This window comes from Chiloscyllium plagiosum, chromosome 30 (assembly GCF_004010195.1).
Source record: "Chiloscyllium plagiosum isolate BGI_BamShark_2017 chromosome 30, ASM401019v2, whole genome shotgun sequence".
Lineage (NCBI taxonomy): Eukaryota > Metazoa > Chordata > Chondrichthyes > Orectolobiformes > Hemiscylliidae > Chiloscyllium > Chiloscyllium plagiosum.
The window spans coordinates 5967338-5983959 of NC_057739.1; the positions used below are offsets into that span (position 1 = coordinate 5967338).

Sequence of the window (16622 nt, forward strand, 5' to 3'; positions counted from 1 at the left end):
TGGTGGAGGCTGGTACAATTGCAACATTTAAGAGGCATTTGGATGGGTATATGAATAGGAAGGGTTTGGAGGGAAATGGGCTGGGTGCTGGCAGGTGGGACTAGATTGGGTTGGGATATCTGGTTGGCATGGACAGGTTAGACCGAAGGGTCTGTTTCCATGCTGTACATCTCTATGACTCTATAATCCTCAAGTGATTTGACAGCATTGAGAGTACAGGGAATCACCAATTTACAAACAGGCCTAATGAAAGGGTTCAGAAAACTTTTACAAGGATGTTGCAAGGGATGGAGGATTTGAGTTATAGGGAGAGGTTGAATAGGCTAGAGCTGTTTTCACTGGAGCATTGGAGGTGAGGGGTGACCTTATAGAGGTTTATAAAATTATGAGGAGCATGGATAGGATAAATAGACAAAGTCTCTTCCCTGGGGTGGGAGAGTCCAGAACTAGAGAGCATAGGTTTAGGGTGAGAGGGGAAAGATATAAAAGAGACCTAAGGGGCAACTTTTTCATGCAGAGGGTGGTTCATGTATGGAATGAGTTGCCAGAGGAAGTGATGGAGGCTGGTACAATTGCAACATTTAAGCGGCATCTGGATAGGTATATGAATAGGTTTGGAGGGATATGGGCCAGGTAGTGGCAGGTGGGACTAGACTGGGTTGGGATATCTGGTCGGCATGGACAAGTTGGACCGAAGGGTCTGTTTCCGTGCTCTACATCTCTATGACTCTATGACGTGCTATTCAGCTATCGACACTCCATTCTTACTATTTGTACTTATCTGTTGACACTCTACCTGGAATTATCTTGCCATTGTCTCTCTGCCCATAAATTCTGTGCTTGTGCACTTCCCTGCATTTCATGAAGGAGCAGCTCTCTTGAAAGCTTGTGATTTCAAGTAAAGCTGTTGGAGTATAACCTGGTGTTGTGTGACTTCTGACTTTGTCCATTCCAGTCCAACACCTGCACCTGCACAAAATGCCTTATAAATGTTGTAACTGTATTCGCATCCCACCACTTCCTTTGGCAGCATGAACCACTCTGTGTAACAGAGTTGCCCCTCATGTCTTTTTTAATTCTTTCTCTTCTCACATTAAAATATGCCCCTGCCCTGAAATCCCCACTCTAGGGAAAAGACATCATAACCAAATCCCTCATGATTTTATAATCCTCTATAAGGTCACCCCTGTGCTGTGTTCTGTGTCATGGTGGAGTCCAAGTCCTCTGTGTTCCTAGTCAGTAATGGGAGTTGATTGCTCTTTTATTGCCCTAAGCATCTTAGTGTACATGTTTACCTGTGTTTTCCTAGTTTTTACCAGTGTTTATCAGTTTGTATCACCAAGTCACCCTTTATTTACTAGTGCACGGTACAACCTGTGATGCCCATTCTGCAAACTGCACTGGTTTGATGATTCTTTTGCTCCCCAGCTTCCTGATTTCCGCCTCCATTTTTGCCCACAAGGCAAATGGCACTGGGTGAACCTTTCAAAATCTCAGAATTGCGTCCTACTCAACATGTAAAGTGGCTTTGGTTCCTTTGATAGTGTCAAACCCTTCTTGAAAGACTGCTGGGTATTTCACTAAGACTTCACTGAGGCAGCATGTTTCCAATTGAAAAATGTTGAATCAATCTCGGTGAATCTTTCTCAACCAATACCGCCCCAATAGGCTTGGGCCCATCCTTTTTACTATCGTCAATGATAACTGCATCAACTGCTTCTCATAGGAGACCGGAACCGAATTCGTACCCTTAATCTGCAACAGTTCCGTGGTGCATATTCTCAGTCTGGCTGAGGTCTTGCACAAACTTAAAGGTTGGAGTCCAAGTGAATCTTATTAAGACGGATTCTGCAACCACAGATACAGCTGCACCAGTATTGACCTCCATGGGAACTGGTTGACCATTTAACCAAACATTAATTGGTTCTGATTTGGGTGTCACTAAGCAATTTAATTGTTCCAATCCACATATAGGGGGACTTTCCAGGGTGTGCACTCTCCTCATCTCTGAGTTTTTCTATTCGAGTCAGGCCTTGCAGGACTCCTTTGCTGTTTTGTGTCCGCACACCGGTAACAACTACAATGACTTGTCGACCCAAATCCTGAAGAACTTTTAGCCACTTCGCTGAGGCTTGGCTATGTTGTTGGGTCCTGAGATGGGTTGGCCTAGGGTCCCTCTGCTCAGGACATGCCCTGCGATTGCCTACACACAAGTGGTGTTCCCTGAGCTCAGTGAGAGTGTCTGCTTCCATTAGGATACATTGTAGTTCCCATTCTCCACTTGCTGCACTTTCTAATGACAAAGCCAGCTACGTTGCCTGTTTTAAGTCCAGTTGGGCCTCAGTTAGTAGGCGCATCTGCATGGTTATGTCATTAATCCCACATACCAAATGGTCTCTCAGCTTCTCATTTAGGGTCAGCCCAAAATCATATGCCTCTGCAAGTCTTTGTAACCTTGTCAAAAATCCCGATATGGATTCCCCTGATTTTCTAAACATTGAGTAAAACCAATAGCATCTCACGTTTAGAGGAGGTTTGGAGTTGTAACATTCCTTAACCAACTCTGTGAACTCCTGGAAGGATTTAGTGACTGGTGTCTCAAGTTCAGCCTTTTATAACCGAAAATGCTGCAGGTCCACACATAGTCAGAAGGGTTACTCATTGCTTTTCATCTGTCCCAAAGTCATTTGCCCCGAAAACAATTATGTTCTTTCCACATACTGGATCCAGTCTTCTTCAACAGCGTCAAATGAGTCAAGCTTCCCAAATAGAGGCATGATGCCAGAAATGCTTACCCCAACACCAAGATGACAGTTGTTCTTCAGGCATGTCCTATTCTATCCTTGTTGCGACTGAAATAAGAGCACAGAGGCTGGTATCCCGTCACCAAGTCACCCTTTATTTGCTAGGGCACAGTACATTGGCTGTGGCCATCCAGCTTGGAGTCAGTCCTCAACTGAGGAGATTCAAATCTCTTGGTTATATATTTTTCTTCTTCTCCTAGTTATGTTTTTTTTGTTTTTTAAGTAATTATTTTCAGTACATTTCTCCCTTTTCAAACAATGTGATAAGAGCTAGTGATTGCCAATCAAACTCTTGGTGACAAAAATGATCTGGAATAAGATTAGATTAATTACAGTGTGGAAACAGGCCCTTCAGCTCAACAAGTCCACACCGACCCGCGGCCCACTCACCTACATTAACCCCTTCACCTAACACTACAGCCAATTTGGCTTGGCCAATTCACCCAACCTGCACATTTTTGGACTGTGGGAGGAAACCGGAGCACCCGGAGGAAACCCACGCAGACACGGGGGAGAATGCGCAAACTCCACACAGTCGCCTGAGGCAGGAACTGAACCCTAGTCTCTGGTGCTGTAAGGCAGCAGTGCTAACCACTGTGCCACCGTGCCGCCCTAAGTGGTGAGTTTCACCAGGTATGACCCTAAATCTAACCATAACCCACCAATGATATGTTTTTGTTTTCTAAGCCCCCACACACCACCGTCAAACAGCGGTAGTGTTTAGTTATTTTCTCCTGGTTGTATAGGTCAGCCAAGGCTTTCCTGATTGGCCCAGCTTAACAACCTCAAACAAGAGCCTCGCAGTCAGTGAGGTTTACGAGGTTCCAATCACTACATCATTCCAACAGAGACATTGTCCTGCAAGTGAACTAGTCTGAAAGCTTGTACTCTGGGGAGTTTGTAGACAATCTGACCTATCACCCTGGCCTGGCTGCAGCCCACTTGTTCATGGATACTCACCATATGCCTCCAATTTCCCAATGTGCTGGTGTCTGAACTGTGTTGAAGTGCCACTGAATCTTTCTTCAATCTCTGTACCCCCTAGTGCACTTACTTATGAAGCTGCAAAGGTTGAACAGTCTGCAAATCTGGGTAACTGAAAGCACAGAAGCATAAGGGGAAGGCTGAGGGTAAAGAGCTTGGGAGAATGTATGAGGTCATTTCCATGCACAGCCTCCAATTCAAGACATATTTCAGCTTGAAGATGAGAATTTAGTCGAGAAGGTGAATAAGCCAGCAAATAGCATCACACAAGATGCCCTCAGCATTGCCCAGTGTCATTGGATCCATTGCACTGGAACTGTGCCCCTCAGATCCATCCATTCAAGGGTGGAAGGTGATAGATCAATGTGATCCTCCATCAGTTATCTGCCTCACCCCATTGTTCAGGTCACCCTTCTCCTGCAAGTGATTCAAGTGAATGAATAATTGGAGTCTGTGATTGGAGTGAGTGAGTGAGCTTCTCCAACAATTTCTGTTTTTGTTATAAGAACAACTATGGGAAATGTAAAGATAATGTAAAAATTGCTAGAAAACCTGAGCAGGTATGGCAATATCTATGGAGAGAAAGCAGAGTTAACATTTTGGGTCCAATGACCCTTCAGAAAAAAAGTTCTGCTGAATTTTTCCAGAAATTTCTACTTTTGAAGCTATCTGGTAACCTGTATGTGCTAAATGGCAAGGCAGAGATGCTGTGAGTACCCAGAGTGAGTGAGTGTCAACGAAGCAAGCAAAAAGTATTACAATGCTCTTTCTTCCAATGCACAAGATGGGGGTCTGTAATTATGTGCAAAGCAACCTGACCACATAATCACAATGTATGGTATCACTGAACTCCAAGGTGCACCGTTGAAGTACTGAACTGTATTAATCTTTTTTTCCCAACTCTGTCCTGATGATGTGGTAAGGCTGACACTTTGCTGATACCAACCATAATATACAGTGAGTGCAGACAGTCATTGCCCATAGAGTGTGTCCTGTGATGTTGGGAATATTGACCAAGATGGACAACATGAGAAGGCATCAGTGAGCTGCAGCCTCCTGGTACCTACCCAGGCTTTCATGTTGGGAATTATTGCTGTCTAGTTTCTCTCCGCTGCCTGGGAAAATATCAAACTACATATAAATGAGGTGAGATCAGATAGAAATGAGATGTTAATGTTTGGAAATAGGCTGCTTCATACTGAGATTCCCATAGGTGGAAAATTGTACTTTCTGTGGATATGAGAGAACTTAATTTTTCTGATCTCGCTGTAGTTTCCCAATTAATTTGTCATTGCCTTCATCATTCAGGGACTGGAAAAGTTGCACCCCAAATCTCAATAGCTTACATTCTAGATTGTTAAAGGAACTGGGAGTGGGAATAGTTGAAGGTTTGTGATAATCTTTCCTGGATTGGACAGTGTTCCAGAGGAAAACCGAGTAGCCAATGTGACATCTGTATTCAAGAAAGGATCCGAAGACATTCTTATCAACTACAGTCTGGTCAGTTCAATATAATGGTGGGTGAGGTTTTAGAAACAATAATTGGGGGAAGACAAATCAAAGGGCACTTAGTTTGATTTCATTAGTCAGGACCAGAACGGATTTGTAGAAGAAATATCATGCTTGATGAATCAAATATTTTTTGATGAGATAACCAAGAAACGTTTTGGTGAAGGAAATGCTATGAAGGCTGCATCTATGGATTTATAGAATGTATGTCATAAAAATCTGGTTACCAAAATTGAGGCTCATAAAATACAGAGACCAGTGTCAGGTTGGATGAAGAACTGGTTTAAGTACATTAAGCAATGAGTCATGTTAAATGGTTATTTTTCAAACTGGAAAATGGATCACACTGGTGTTTCCCAAGGTTCAATACAAGGAATGCATATAAAACATATGCATATAAAACATTGGAATAAAGTTTCAAATTTCAACATTTACTGATGTCACACCACCAAGTTTGGTAACAAACAATGAGGAAGGTTAAAAAAATTACTTGCAATGGGATAGAGATAGGTTAGCAAATAGGCAGACAAGTGGAAAATAGAACTTAATAGAGAGAAATATGTGGAGAGTATCTTGGAAGAAGGTGAAATATTATAAGGAGAAATAATATAAACTTAATTGTCCAGTTCTAAAGAATGTATAGAAACAGAGGATCCTGGGTCTGTGAGGTGGCAGGAGATCTTGAAATATTACACAAAACATGTTGGCCTTTATTCATTAAGGTATACAAGATTATGACATAGTATTACAGATAAAGAAAAGTTGTTCCTACTGGTTAATGGTAGAAGGAAATACAGGTTTTGGTCAAGAGATGCAGGGAAGTTTTATGCAGCACATGGTAATAACCTGGAACTCATGACCTACAAGGGTGGATAAAGTGAATACAATTAACAATTTTGAAAGGAATTTTGATGGATATTTGAGGGAAAAAAGTTTGCAGGGACTTGGGAATGAAACCAACTGGGTTGATCTACAGAGACCTAGCATGTACTTGATTGGCCTTTTGATCTCCTGTACACTCAATGACCTCCATGGTCCTGATTTTGACCAGGATGTCATGGCTAAAATGCCAGGAATCTCAAGATCTGTCCACAAACCTGTCATCTGTAATTTTTGTGGGGTCAGGATTGGGGCAGGCTGTGGTTCACAATGCACTGTTCTCAGAGGTTGCTGGCCACTTAAATGACCGGTTGCATTCACTAAAATGGTATTTCTTATCCACAGTGCCATTACGGAGGGAGTTCTAGAATTTTTGCCCAGTGATGCTGAAGGAATGGTAAAATATTTCTAAGGAGAAAGTGAGGTCTGCAGATGCTGGAGATCAAAGTTGAAACTTTATTGCTGGAACAGCACAGCAGGTCAGGCAGCATCCAGGGAACAGGAGATTCGACGTTTCGGGCACAGGCCCTTCTTCAGGAATGAGCAGAGAGTGTTCAGCAGGAGAAGATAAAAGGTAGGGAGGAGGGACTTGGAGGAGGGGAGTTGGAAATGTGATAGGTGGAAAGAGGTCAAGGTGAGGGTGATAGGTCGGAGTAGGATGGAGGCGGAGAGGTCAAGAAGGAGACTGCAGGCCAGGAAGGCGGTGCCGGGCTGGAAGGATCCCTTTTATCTTCTCCTGCTGAACACTCTCTGCTCATTCCTGAAGAAGGGCCTGTGCCCGAAACGTCGAATCTCCTGTTCCCTGGATGCTGCCTGACCTGCTGTGCTGTTCCAGCAATAAAGTTTCAACTTTGATATCCAAATGAATCCAACAAGAACTGGACCAAGCATATGTGGTACTCATAATCTTCTTCATCCTAAGTATACGCATGATTTTACTACAACTGCTAAGTATTTCATCAGTAATATTTTCAGCAACATAACACAAAACATCGCAGATAAGAAAAACTGCAGCATATTAACATGCCAAATTTCCCCTAAAGTAAATGCATTAAAATTCCATCAAATTTGACAATATTGTTATGTATTTGGCTTTAAGGGGTTAACACGTAGGGGGTTCCATACAACAGCCAAGCAGGGTGAGATCAATAGTTGTGATGTTGAGAAGATATGCTCTTCTTCATTAGGGTAAATAAAACCACAGAAAGTAGACAAAATCAAACACAAAATATTGCTGAGGAAAGGAGTGAACAAAGACAGAAATGGGAACTATTTAAATGTAAATCTATGATTCGCTCCAGTAATAATATCTAACAATATTCAATATCTAGGATCATACCAAAAGAGTACTTTGAAGTATTAAAGGGATTTTCTGCTATCTAGTGATCTCTGAGGCATGAAGTTTCCCTTTCTTGATATGTGCAAGATCAAGACAAACACTAGGCATACAGTAACAGTGATATCACCGCAGGGAGTTGGCAGCCAATTACACTGAAGTATTCTCAAACAGCAAATCAGAAAGTAAAATGCAGTAAAATCTTCTACTCAATTAAAATTTCCACAGAGTAAATACAAATCATCAGTGATACACATGGGATTAAAGTAGCTGAAATATCATAACTTTTTTTTAAATTTGAAAAAAACATTATTGCCATAATAATGGCAAAAAAGCATCCCAGTGATATAACATTAGATTTCTATGAGTAACTATTGAGTTATTAAAATTAAATTGCATTTATATAGTAACTGTTATGGCCACAGAAAGATCCAAAATGCTTTACAGCCAATAAAGTACTTTGGAAGTACAGTCAGTGTTGACACATAGCAGGCAATTTACATGTAGCAAGCTCCCACAAAAAGAAATGCTGTACTAATTATTGAAAAAATATTGACTATGACACCTGGAACAACTTTCTCATCAGTGGTGAGGTTCCGGCACCGCCTTCCTGACCTGCAGTCTCCTTCTTGACCTCTCCGCCTCCATCCTACTCCGACCTATCACCCTCACCTTGACCTCTTTCCACCTATCACATTTCCAACTCCCCTCCTCCAAGTCCCTCCTCCCTACCTTTTATCTTCTCCTGCTGAACACTCTCTGCTCATTCCTGAAGAAGGGCCTGTGCCCGAAACGTCGAATCTCCTGTTCCCTGGATGCTGCCTGACCTGCTGTGCTGTTCCAGCAATAAAGTTTCAACTAAAATATTTCTAAGTCAGGATAATGAGCGGCTTAGAGGGAACGTGCAGGTGGTGGTGTTCCCAGATATTTGCTGCCCTTGTCCTTCTAGATGGTAGATTGTGTCTTTAGTTTGACTCACTGCAGAGCATCTTGCAAACATTGCCACCACTGTGTCTTGCTGGTGGAGGGAGTAAACACTGAAGATGTTAGAAAGGGTGCCACTCAAACAGCTGCTTCGTCCTGGGTTGTGTCGGGCTTCTTGAGTGTTGTTGGAGCTGCACCATCTGGGATACTCAATGAGTTGACATAGAAGGTGAAGGGGGTCAAGGACAGCAGGTGGAAGTAGACACTAATTTGGCGTCGAGGTGTGAGAGGCCTTGGGGATGGGTAGAGGACGTTAGGTTACATTTGGTTGGCATATGTGAGGAGTGAGAGAGTATGAGGGATGAGTGCTACCGGAATGTTTTACACTTCTCCTCTTTCGGAGAGATAAACTATCAGTTGGATCTGATCCAGAGACATGTTTGGTTGAGGCTCGGTATCCTTTGAGTTTAAGAGAAACATGTTTGTGCTTAAGAAATGTATAAACCCATTAGGACTTGCACAGTTGTCAAGAAATTATCATAAAAACACATGATACTAAAAAAAACTCGTGAGGTATTTCATAGCACCTGGTTATGTAAAGAAATGTAGAATTTATGCTGCATGAATGATTTCCTAAATTATTATTTTCACAAAGTGGTGTCTATTGCTGGATATCTCCAGTTGGTTATTGAATGGAAATATCTTTTGACATAAGTTTTTTAAGTGCTTGACCAAGATGTTTATTCACTCTGCAAGTGAAATATTTGATTATATAAGTTATTGTTGTGGTTCTGTTCGCCAAGCTGGGAATTTGTGTTGCAGACGTTTCGTCCCCTGTCTAGGTGACATCCTCAGTGCTTGGGAGCTTCCTGTGAGGCGCCTCTGTGATGTTTCCTCTGGCATTTATAGTGATTGGTATCTGCCACTTCCTTAGTAGCCACACACTCAGATGACAAGCAACATGAGTTCGACTGAGACAACACTACTATTATAGGACAAGCCAAACAGAGAACAGCCAGGGAATTCCTAGAGGCATGGCACTCATCCACAGATTCAATCAATAAGCACATCGACTTGGACCCAATATACCAGCCACTGCAGCGGACAGCTGGAACTGACAACCGGAAGCGGCAGATACCAATCACTATAAATGCCGGAGGAAACATCACAGAAGCGCTTCACAGGAGGCTCCCAAGCACTGAGGATGTCACCTAGACAGGGGACGAAACGTCTGCAACACAAATTCCCAGCTCGGCGAACAGACCCACAACAACAACGAGCACCCGAGCTACAAATCTTCTCCCAAATTATATAAGTTATTAAACACTAGAGTAAGATGTTTGTTTTCTTACAGGATTTGTTCTTACAATTTCACTGGATTGGATGTTTATTTTATAACAGTGAGAATGTGTATTTGTTTCAGTTGTAACATAACCAATTGACTGGTAACTTCATTTTCTATCAAGATGCTTTCTGAAGAATGTCCACGCTGGATACTCAGTGAGTTGGCATGGAGAGGGATGGGCAAAAGATGGTAGGAGATCAGTGGCTCTGAATTAGGATAGGGGCTATAATGGGACATGGGGATGATTTGGGGCATATGGGACAAGAAAGGCCATGGGAAATGAGTAGATGGTGAAGGCGTTGAGTGATGCAGGGGCTATGAGGGTTTGGAGAGTGGCTGTAGGGATATATGTTGACAAGGATGGTGCATTGAGAGTGAAGGGAGTGAGGAGGTGGGAGCAGAAAAGATGTTTTCCTTTTAGGAACTGGTCTGCCTCTTCGAGTGTCTTTCCTGTTCACTCAGTACCCCTTCCTCAGAATGAAAGTATGAAATGCAGGCAATCATTTTTAACAGTCAGGAGTGAAAAGTGAGGATTTTTCCCAAACCAGCAAGAGAAATCACAGCCGATGAGTCTTAGGTGGCTTTTGTACATGACATAGTGTTATTTCAGTCTCTGCTCAACTGCACGGTTACTATAGTGAGCAAAGACACAAGAGACCCACAGTGTTTACAAGGACAGCAAGAGAATGAGAAAGACTATCTGGGAACTAACCTAGACCAACTTGTTCAATGAATCCAATGTACAACTTGTTCGTGATGTTGTTATGGAATCCACACAGTGTGGAAAGAGGCAATTTGGTTCATTGAGTTTGCACTGATCCTCCAAAAAGCATCCCACCCAAACCCAACCCTCTACCCTATCTCTGTAACTCCACATTTCCCATGGCCAATCCAACCAGCCTGCACACTATCGGCAATTTATCATGACCAATCCAACTAGCCTGCACATCTTTGGACTGTGGGAGGAAACCAGAGCACCCGGAGGGAACCCACACAGACACAGGGTGAATGTCTAAACTACACACAGACTGTCATCCAAGGCTGGTGACAGGTCTCTGGCACAGTGAGACAGCAAGGCTAACCACTGAACTGCTGTGTTGCCTTGCTCAGAGCTGTCAGCTAAAGCACTAACTGTAAAAGTAATTCAGTCACTTGACTGAGATTCATTAATCGGCATTAAGCACATTGCCCTGCAGTGGTCATATTTTTCTCTAACACAGCAATATTTCACTCTCTCAATGTTATGCATGATCCAGGCTTGCTTTTTCTACATTACCTCTGGTTTGGTCCAGCCAACTCTAGTAAATGTTTTTTGCCCTTTGTTGTATCTTTCCATTCCTTGAGGAGCTGCTGTTGTCTGGCAAGGAAGGTGTATGGTTGCCCACCAGTAGGGACATAGTCTTTTGCCTTCTTTTTCTGAGAAGAGAAATAATCGTTATAACCTTCAATTCTTGCCATGTAGCCCCTCCATCTACCTTTGGAAAGCAGTGTTCCTCCAGTAGCCACATTTGAAAGACTAAACATGAACTCAGGTGCCAGGCGCCGGCAGGTGGAACTAGTTTAGTTTGGGATTATGTTCAGCATGACTGGTTGGACTGAAACAACAGTTTCTATGCTGTATGACTCAGGCAGGCCATAAGCAATCTCAGGGGAGGATGTCAGGACAGAAGATTTCTGTCAACCTTGGAGGATTGCAGCATTGTACCACAAGGAACTGTCAAATTGTGACACTTAAGAGGCAACCAGAGAAGTAACATGTTGGGATACAGAATAAAATCTGAGCCTTTGTTGTTTGTAACATTAATGGAAGAATGAAGGTGACAGTCAGTATTGGGGTTAAATTAATTCCATTGGGAGCTTTCTTTGTCAGAGTTGAGCAGTGTTAGATTGGTTATTGACAAAGGAGGGGGAGGCAGTGAAGTGGAAATGGAGATAAGCCTGTTTGGCTTGAATGCAGCAAATGGGAAAGATAACTGGTGAACAATGGCAGACATTTATGAAGATGGTTCATGACTCTCAACAAAGATATGTCTCAGTGAGGAAGAAGGATTCCAGGAAGGGAATACATTAACCCTGATTAATCTAGGAAGTTGAGGATGGAAACAAATTGAATGAAAAAAACATACAATGTGGTGAAGTTTTAGTAGTAAGCTAGAAGATTAGGAGAGTTTTATAAGCCAAACAAAGACCAAAAATAATAGAGAGAAATTAAACTTTGAGGATAAAATTGCAAATAATATAAATATGAACAGGGAGAGCTTCCTTAAATATATAAAAAAGGAAGTGAGAGGCTAAAGTGAACATAAGCCCCTTAAAGAATGAGGCTGGAAAAATAATAATGGGGAACCATAAAATGACAGAGAAGCTGAATGAATATTTTGCATCCATCTTCACACTACAGGACATTAATGGAATTCCAAAAATATCCTATCTAGTGGCACAGGATGGTGAGGAAAAGACAGAATAAATATTATTCCAGAAGAAGTACTAGGGAAACTAATGGGGCTAAGGCTGATAAACCCCGGACCTGATGGGATGCTTCTAGGTTAATAAAGGAAGCAGGAACATAGATAGCGGAGGCATCCTTAGATTCTTAGAATCCGAGAACTCTTAGATTTAAAAAAGTCCTGGACAAAATACAAATAATATTAACTAGTTCCCTACAGTATGAAAACAGGCCCTTGTTGGGCCCTTTAGCCCAACAAGTCCACACCAACCCTCTGAAGAGTAAACCACCCAGGCCTATTCCCCTACTCTATATTTACCCCTGACTAATGCACCTAACACTATGGGCAATTTAGCATGGCCAATTCTCCTGCCCTGCACATCTTTGGATTGTGGGAGGAAACCGGAGTACCTGGAGAAAATCCATGCAGACACAGGGAGAATGTGCACACTCCACACAGACAGTTGCCCGAGGTGGGAATCAAACCCGGGTCCCTGGTGAGGCAAAAGTGCTAGCCACTGAGCCGGATTTAATAGCAGAACTTCTGGAAATATGTAATAATACAAATGGCCTCATACCTGACATTTACTAGAATTCTTTTGGGATAGTTTGGATTTCTAAGAGGTGTTCAAGAAGGTACTGCATATAACACTACTTAATAAGATAAAATCACATCCTGTTGGAGGTGGTATATTTGTCTGAATAAAGGATTGGCAATTAGAAGACAGAGTTGAGATAAAGCGGGCAACATGTTACTTGTAGAGTACACAGGGATCAGTACTGGGATCACAATTATTTACAATACATACTCATGACTTGGATGAGGAAAGTGTCAAGTTCGTGGATGACAAAAGTAGGTGAGAAGGCAAATATTAAGGATGACACAAAGAGTCTGTGGAGAGATATGGACAGGTTAAATGAGTGGGCAAAAGACTTAGCTGATAAAATACAATGTGGGAAAGTGTAAGGTGGGAAGATTCAAGGAGCTGAATACTTTTTAAATGCAGAAAGTTGCAGCAAATAGGAATTTGGGGTCCTCACACATGAATCACAAAAAAGCTAACTTCCAAGCTCAGATGGTAAAAGGGATGGCGATTGGAACATGGGATTTTACATAAAGAGAATGGAGTAGAAAAATAGGGAAGCCTTGCTAAAATTATACAAGGCATTTGTCAGAGCTGTGAACAGTTTTGGTCCCTTTAATTAAGGAAACATTGGAGACAGTCCAGAAAAGGTTCATTAAATGGACTCCAGGTGGGAGGGATATTCTGAGGAGAGATTGAATAGTTTGGGCCTGCTCTCAATGGAATTTAGAAGAGTGAAAAGCGATGTTAGTGAAATATATAAGATTCATAAAGGACTTGACATGGTAATTGCTGAAAGGATGGATATCCTTCTGGGAGAGTATAGAACCAGAGGATTCTATGCCTTAAGAGATAAGATGGAATTTTTCCCTGAGGTAGTGAATCTGTGGAATTACCACAGAGGGCTGTTAAGGCTGAGTTGTTATATTCAAGGCTGAGACAGATTTTAAACAGTGAGGGAATCAAGAGGAAAAGTGGAGTTGAGGATTATCAGATGAGCCATGATCTCATTGAATGGCAGAGCAGAGTCGATTGGCCTAGTTATGCTCCTACTGACTCGTGGCCTTCGCAAGAGGTAGCCCAGCTTTGCTTCACTTGTAGCTTTCTCAATTCTGTGTCAGAAAGTCATAGGTTCGAGTCCCGTGGCAGAGACCGGAGCCTGTTATCCACAGTGACACCTTTAATATGAAATGTGATGCTGAAATCCCTCCTGCCCTTTCCAGTGGCTATTACAGACCCCCTTGGCTTTATTTTGAAGTAGAGGAGGACCAGTTTGCCTTGGTATCCAATATTTGTCTCTCAGCTAACATTGGTAGAACAGAATATCTGCTCATTATCACATTGCTGTTTACATGGCCTTGCCATGTGGAAATTGTCTGCCGCAATACCTAAAATAAACACTTCATTGCTGGTAAAACACTTTGGAATTCTCTGAGGTAATAATGCCACTACAGAAATTCAAGTTTTTACTTTAAAAAAAAGGGACAGCTGCTAATAAGTTAGCCATGTTTAAAGTGACTGATAAACTGCAGAGTGTGTTATGGCTGAGACTCACCGTTTTTTGACTTTGTTTCTGTTCATCATGGGGCTGACCCTGGAACCTGAGTTCTTGGACAGTGACCTGCCGTGCAGATGTGATGCTGTTTAATATCATGAGAGAACGTGTCAGTAAAAATGAAAACTATGACACTACCAAAGCACAAATCTTACATCGGAGATTGGATCATATGTTTCACAACTCAAACTTAACATCTACAAATAAAGTAACCACAGCCTGAGGCAATGAAATCACTTCAAATAGTTTTCAAATCCTTTTGGTGCAGCTAATCGGAACAATTCACCACCACCCAATGCACAGTAGCACCCACTACACCATCCACATTGCAGCAAACTGACCACAGTGCCTTCCTAATCCTTGACCCTACCATCTAGAAGGATAAAGGTGGTACGTACTTCGGGAAACCCCACCTGCAAGTATCCTTCCAAGGCACTCATCACCCTAAGTGGTCAAGGATCTGTGTTAGGGCTTCAGTTATTCACATGATTTATTAACAACTTGGATATTGGCACATAAAGGTCATGTATCCAGATTTGCTGAAATAAAGTGGATGTCCAAAGAGGCTTGGGAGTTCAGTGCATAGACATTTAAAATGTCACAAACAGGAGCAGAAGAAGTCATGAAAGCTAATGGAATGCTGGCCTTAATATCTAGAGCACTGGAACACAAGAATGAGAAGTTATGCTGCAGTTATACAAACCCTGGTTAGAACACATTAGGAGTAGATCTGAGCACCACATTTTGGGAAGGTTATATTGGCCTTGGAGGGAGAACTATGTAGGTTCACAATAATGATACCTGGATTTCAGGGATTACATTATGAGGAAAGATTATACAAAGTAGGTCTGTTTTTTCTAGGATTTAGAAGGTCAATGGTGATCTAATCAAAATCTTTTAGAAATGTTTGGAAATGATGGGGTAGATAAAAATAAATGTTTTCCACTGGTTGCAGATCCTAGAACTTGGAGCATAGTCTGAGAATTAGGGACGGACTGTGAAAATAATGTTTAAATACAAATAAAATGGGCCAATAAAAATAAAACACAGGAACAGAAGCAATTGAATTATTCAAACTAACTTTTGAAAGAAATCTTTGCCCTAGGTGCCAGTTATGGCTGAGTTGGCCTGAGCCCCGTTCCAGAGGCGAGCACTTGGGCTAGACCAGCGGAGTTCTGCAGTTTTGGAGATGCTGCTTTTTAGATGATACAGAAAGTCTATCCTTCTCCTCAGGTGGGTTTAAAATTGACATCTGGTCAATTGTGGGACCTATCTGTGTGCATATGGGCTGCTACATTTCCAACTTGACACCAATTATTACTTTTTAAAAGCGCACAATTAGATCACACCCTAATCTTCAATACTGATGGGAACACAAGCCTAATCTATGGAACACAAGCCTAGTCTATGGAACACCAGACAAAAATATAGATTGCTGGAAAAACTTGGCAGGTCTGACAGCATCTGTAGAGAGAAATCAGAGTTAACGTTTTGGGGCGAGTGACCCTTCATGGAACACAAGCCTAGTCTTTGCAACTTGCTCCTTTTGACCTTCCAGCTAGATGTTGTAAGTAGCAGAATAGGGAGGTAAAATGTCCAAAAGATCCAAAAACTCCATGATTGTCTTTTCATGTTGTGTTTTAATTATTGGGGAAGTACGTTTTGACAGAAGAAACCATCCATTCTTACGATTGTGTCCGCTTTTTCTGCCGTCTCCGATCGTATGAGGGGTTTGGGACCCAGATAAACACTGTCTTCCCCAGGTACTGGTCACAAGATGATGGAGGTTGCTTCAACTCCGCTACATTAGTCTGCAAACATAAAGTAAACACTTTTATTGTGGCTTGATATCAGGATTACACAAAGCAGAAATTTGCCCTCTTCTCTGAACCAAAGTTTGAGTTTGTATTGCAAAAAAAAAAGACAATGGGTTATGGAGTCAGAAATTAAAACTAATAATGCTGCAAATCATCAAACAGCATCTGAGGAACACAACACAGTTAAGCTGTCAAGTTGATGAGCTTCCATTAAAACTGGAAAAGGTTAGATATGTAAGAGGTTTTAAGTGAGTACAGAGGTTGGAAAAGGACGAATGTGTGAAAATACAAAAGAAAAGCTCTGTGATAAGGTGGGAGACTGGAGAAAATAAATGCCAAAGGGGCAAGATAATAGGACAAGCACAGAATCAAAAGTATAGGGGAGGTGTGGTGGTAACAGAAAATCATTATAACTGTGCTGTCTAAGAAAATAAATGGA

The 16622-nt window shown here is 41.9% G+C and overlaps 1 protein-coding gene across 1 annotated transcript in view; it reads right to left on the minus strand.

The window, feature by feature from the left end:
* The window catches only part of LOC122564604, a 55179-nt gene that overhangs the window by 28978 nt on the left and 9579 nt on the right, over window positions 1–16622 (minus strand). Inside the window, exons 4-6 of the mRNA XM_043719692.1 lie at window positions 16056–16177; window positions 14367–14451; window positions 11058–11197 (exon numbers count right to left, since the gene is read on the minus strand). Coding sequence (XP_043575627.1) covers window positions 11058–11197; window positions 14367–14451; window positions 16056–16177 — 347 coding nt within the window. The remainder of the gene's footprint in view (window positions 1–11057; window positions 11198–14366; window positions 14452–16055; window positions 16178–16622) is intronic.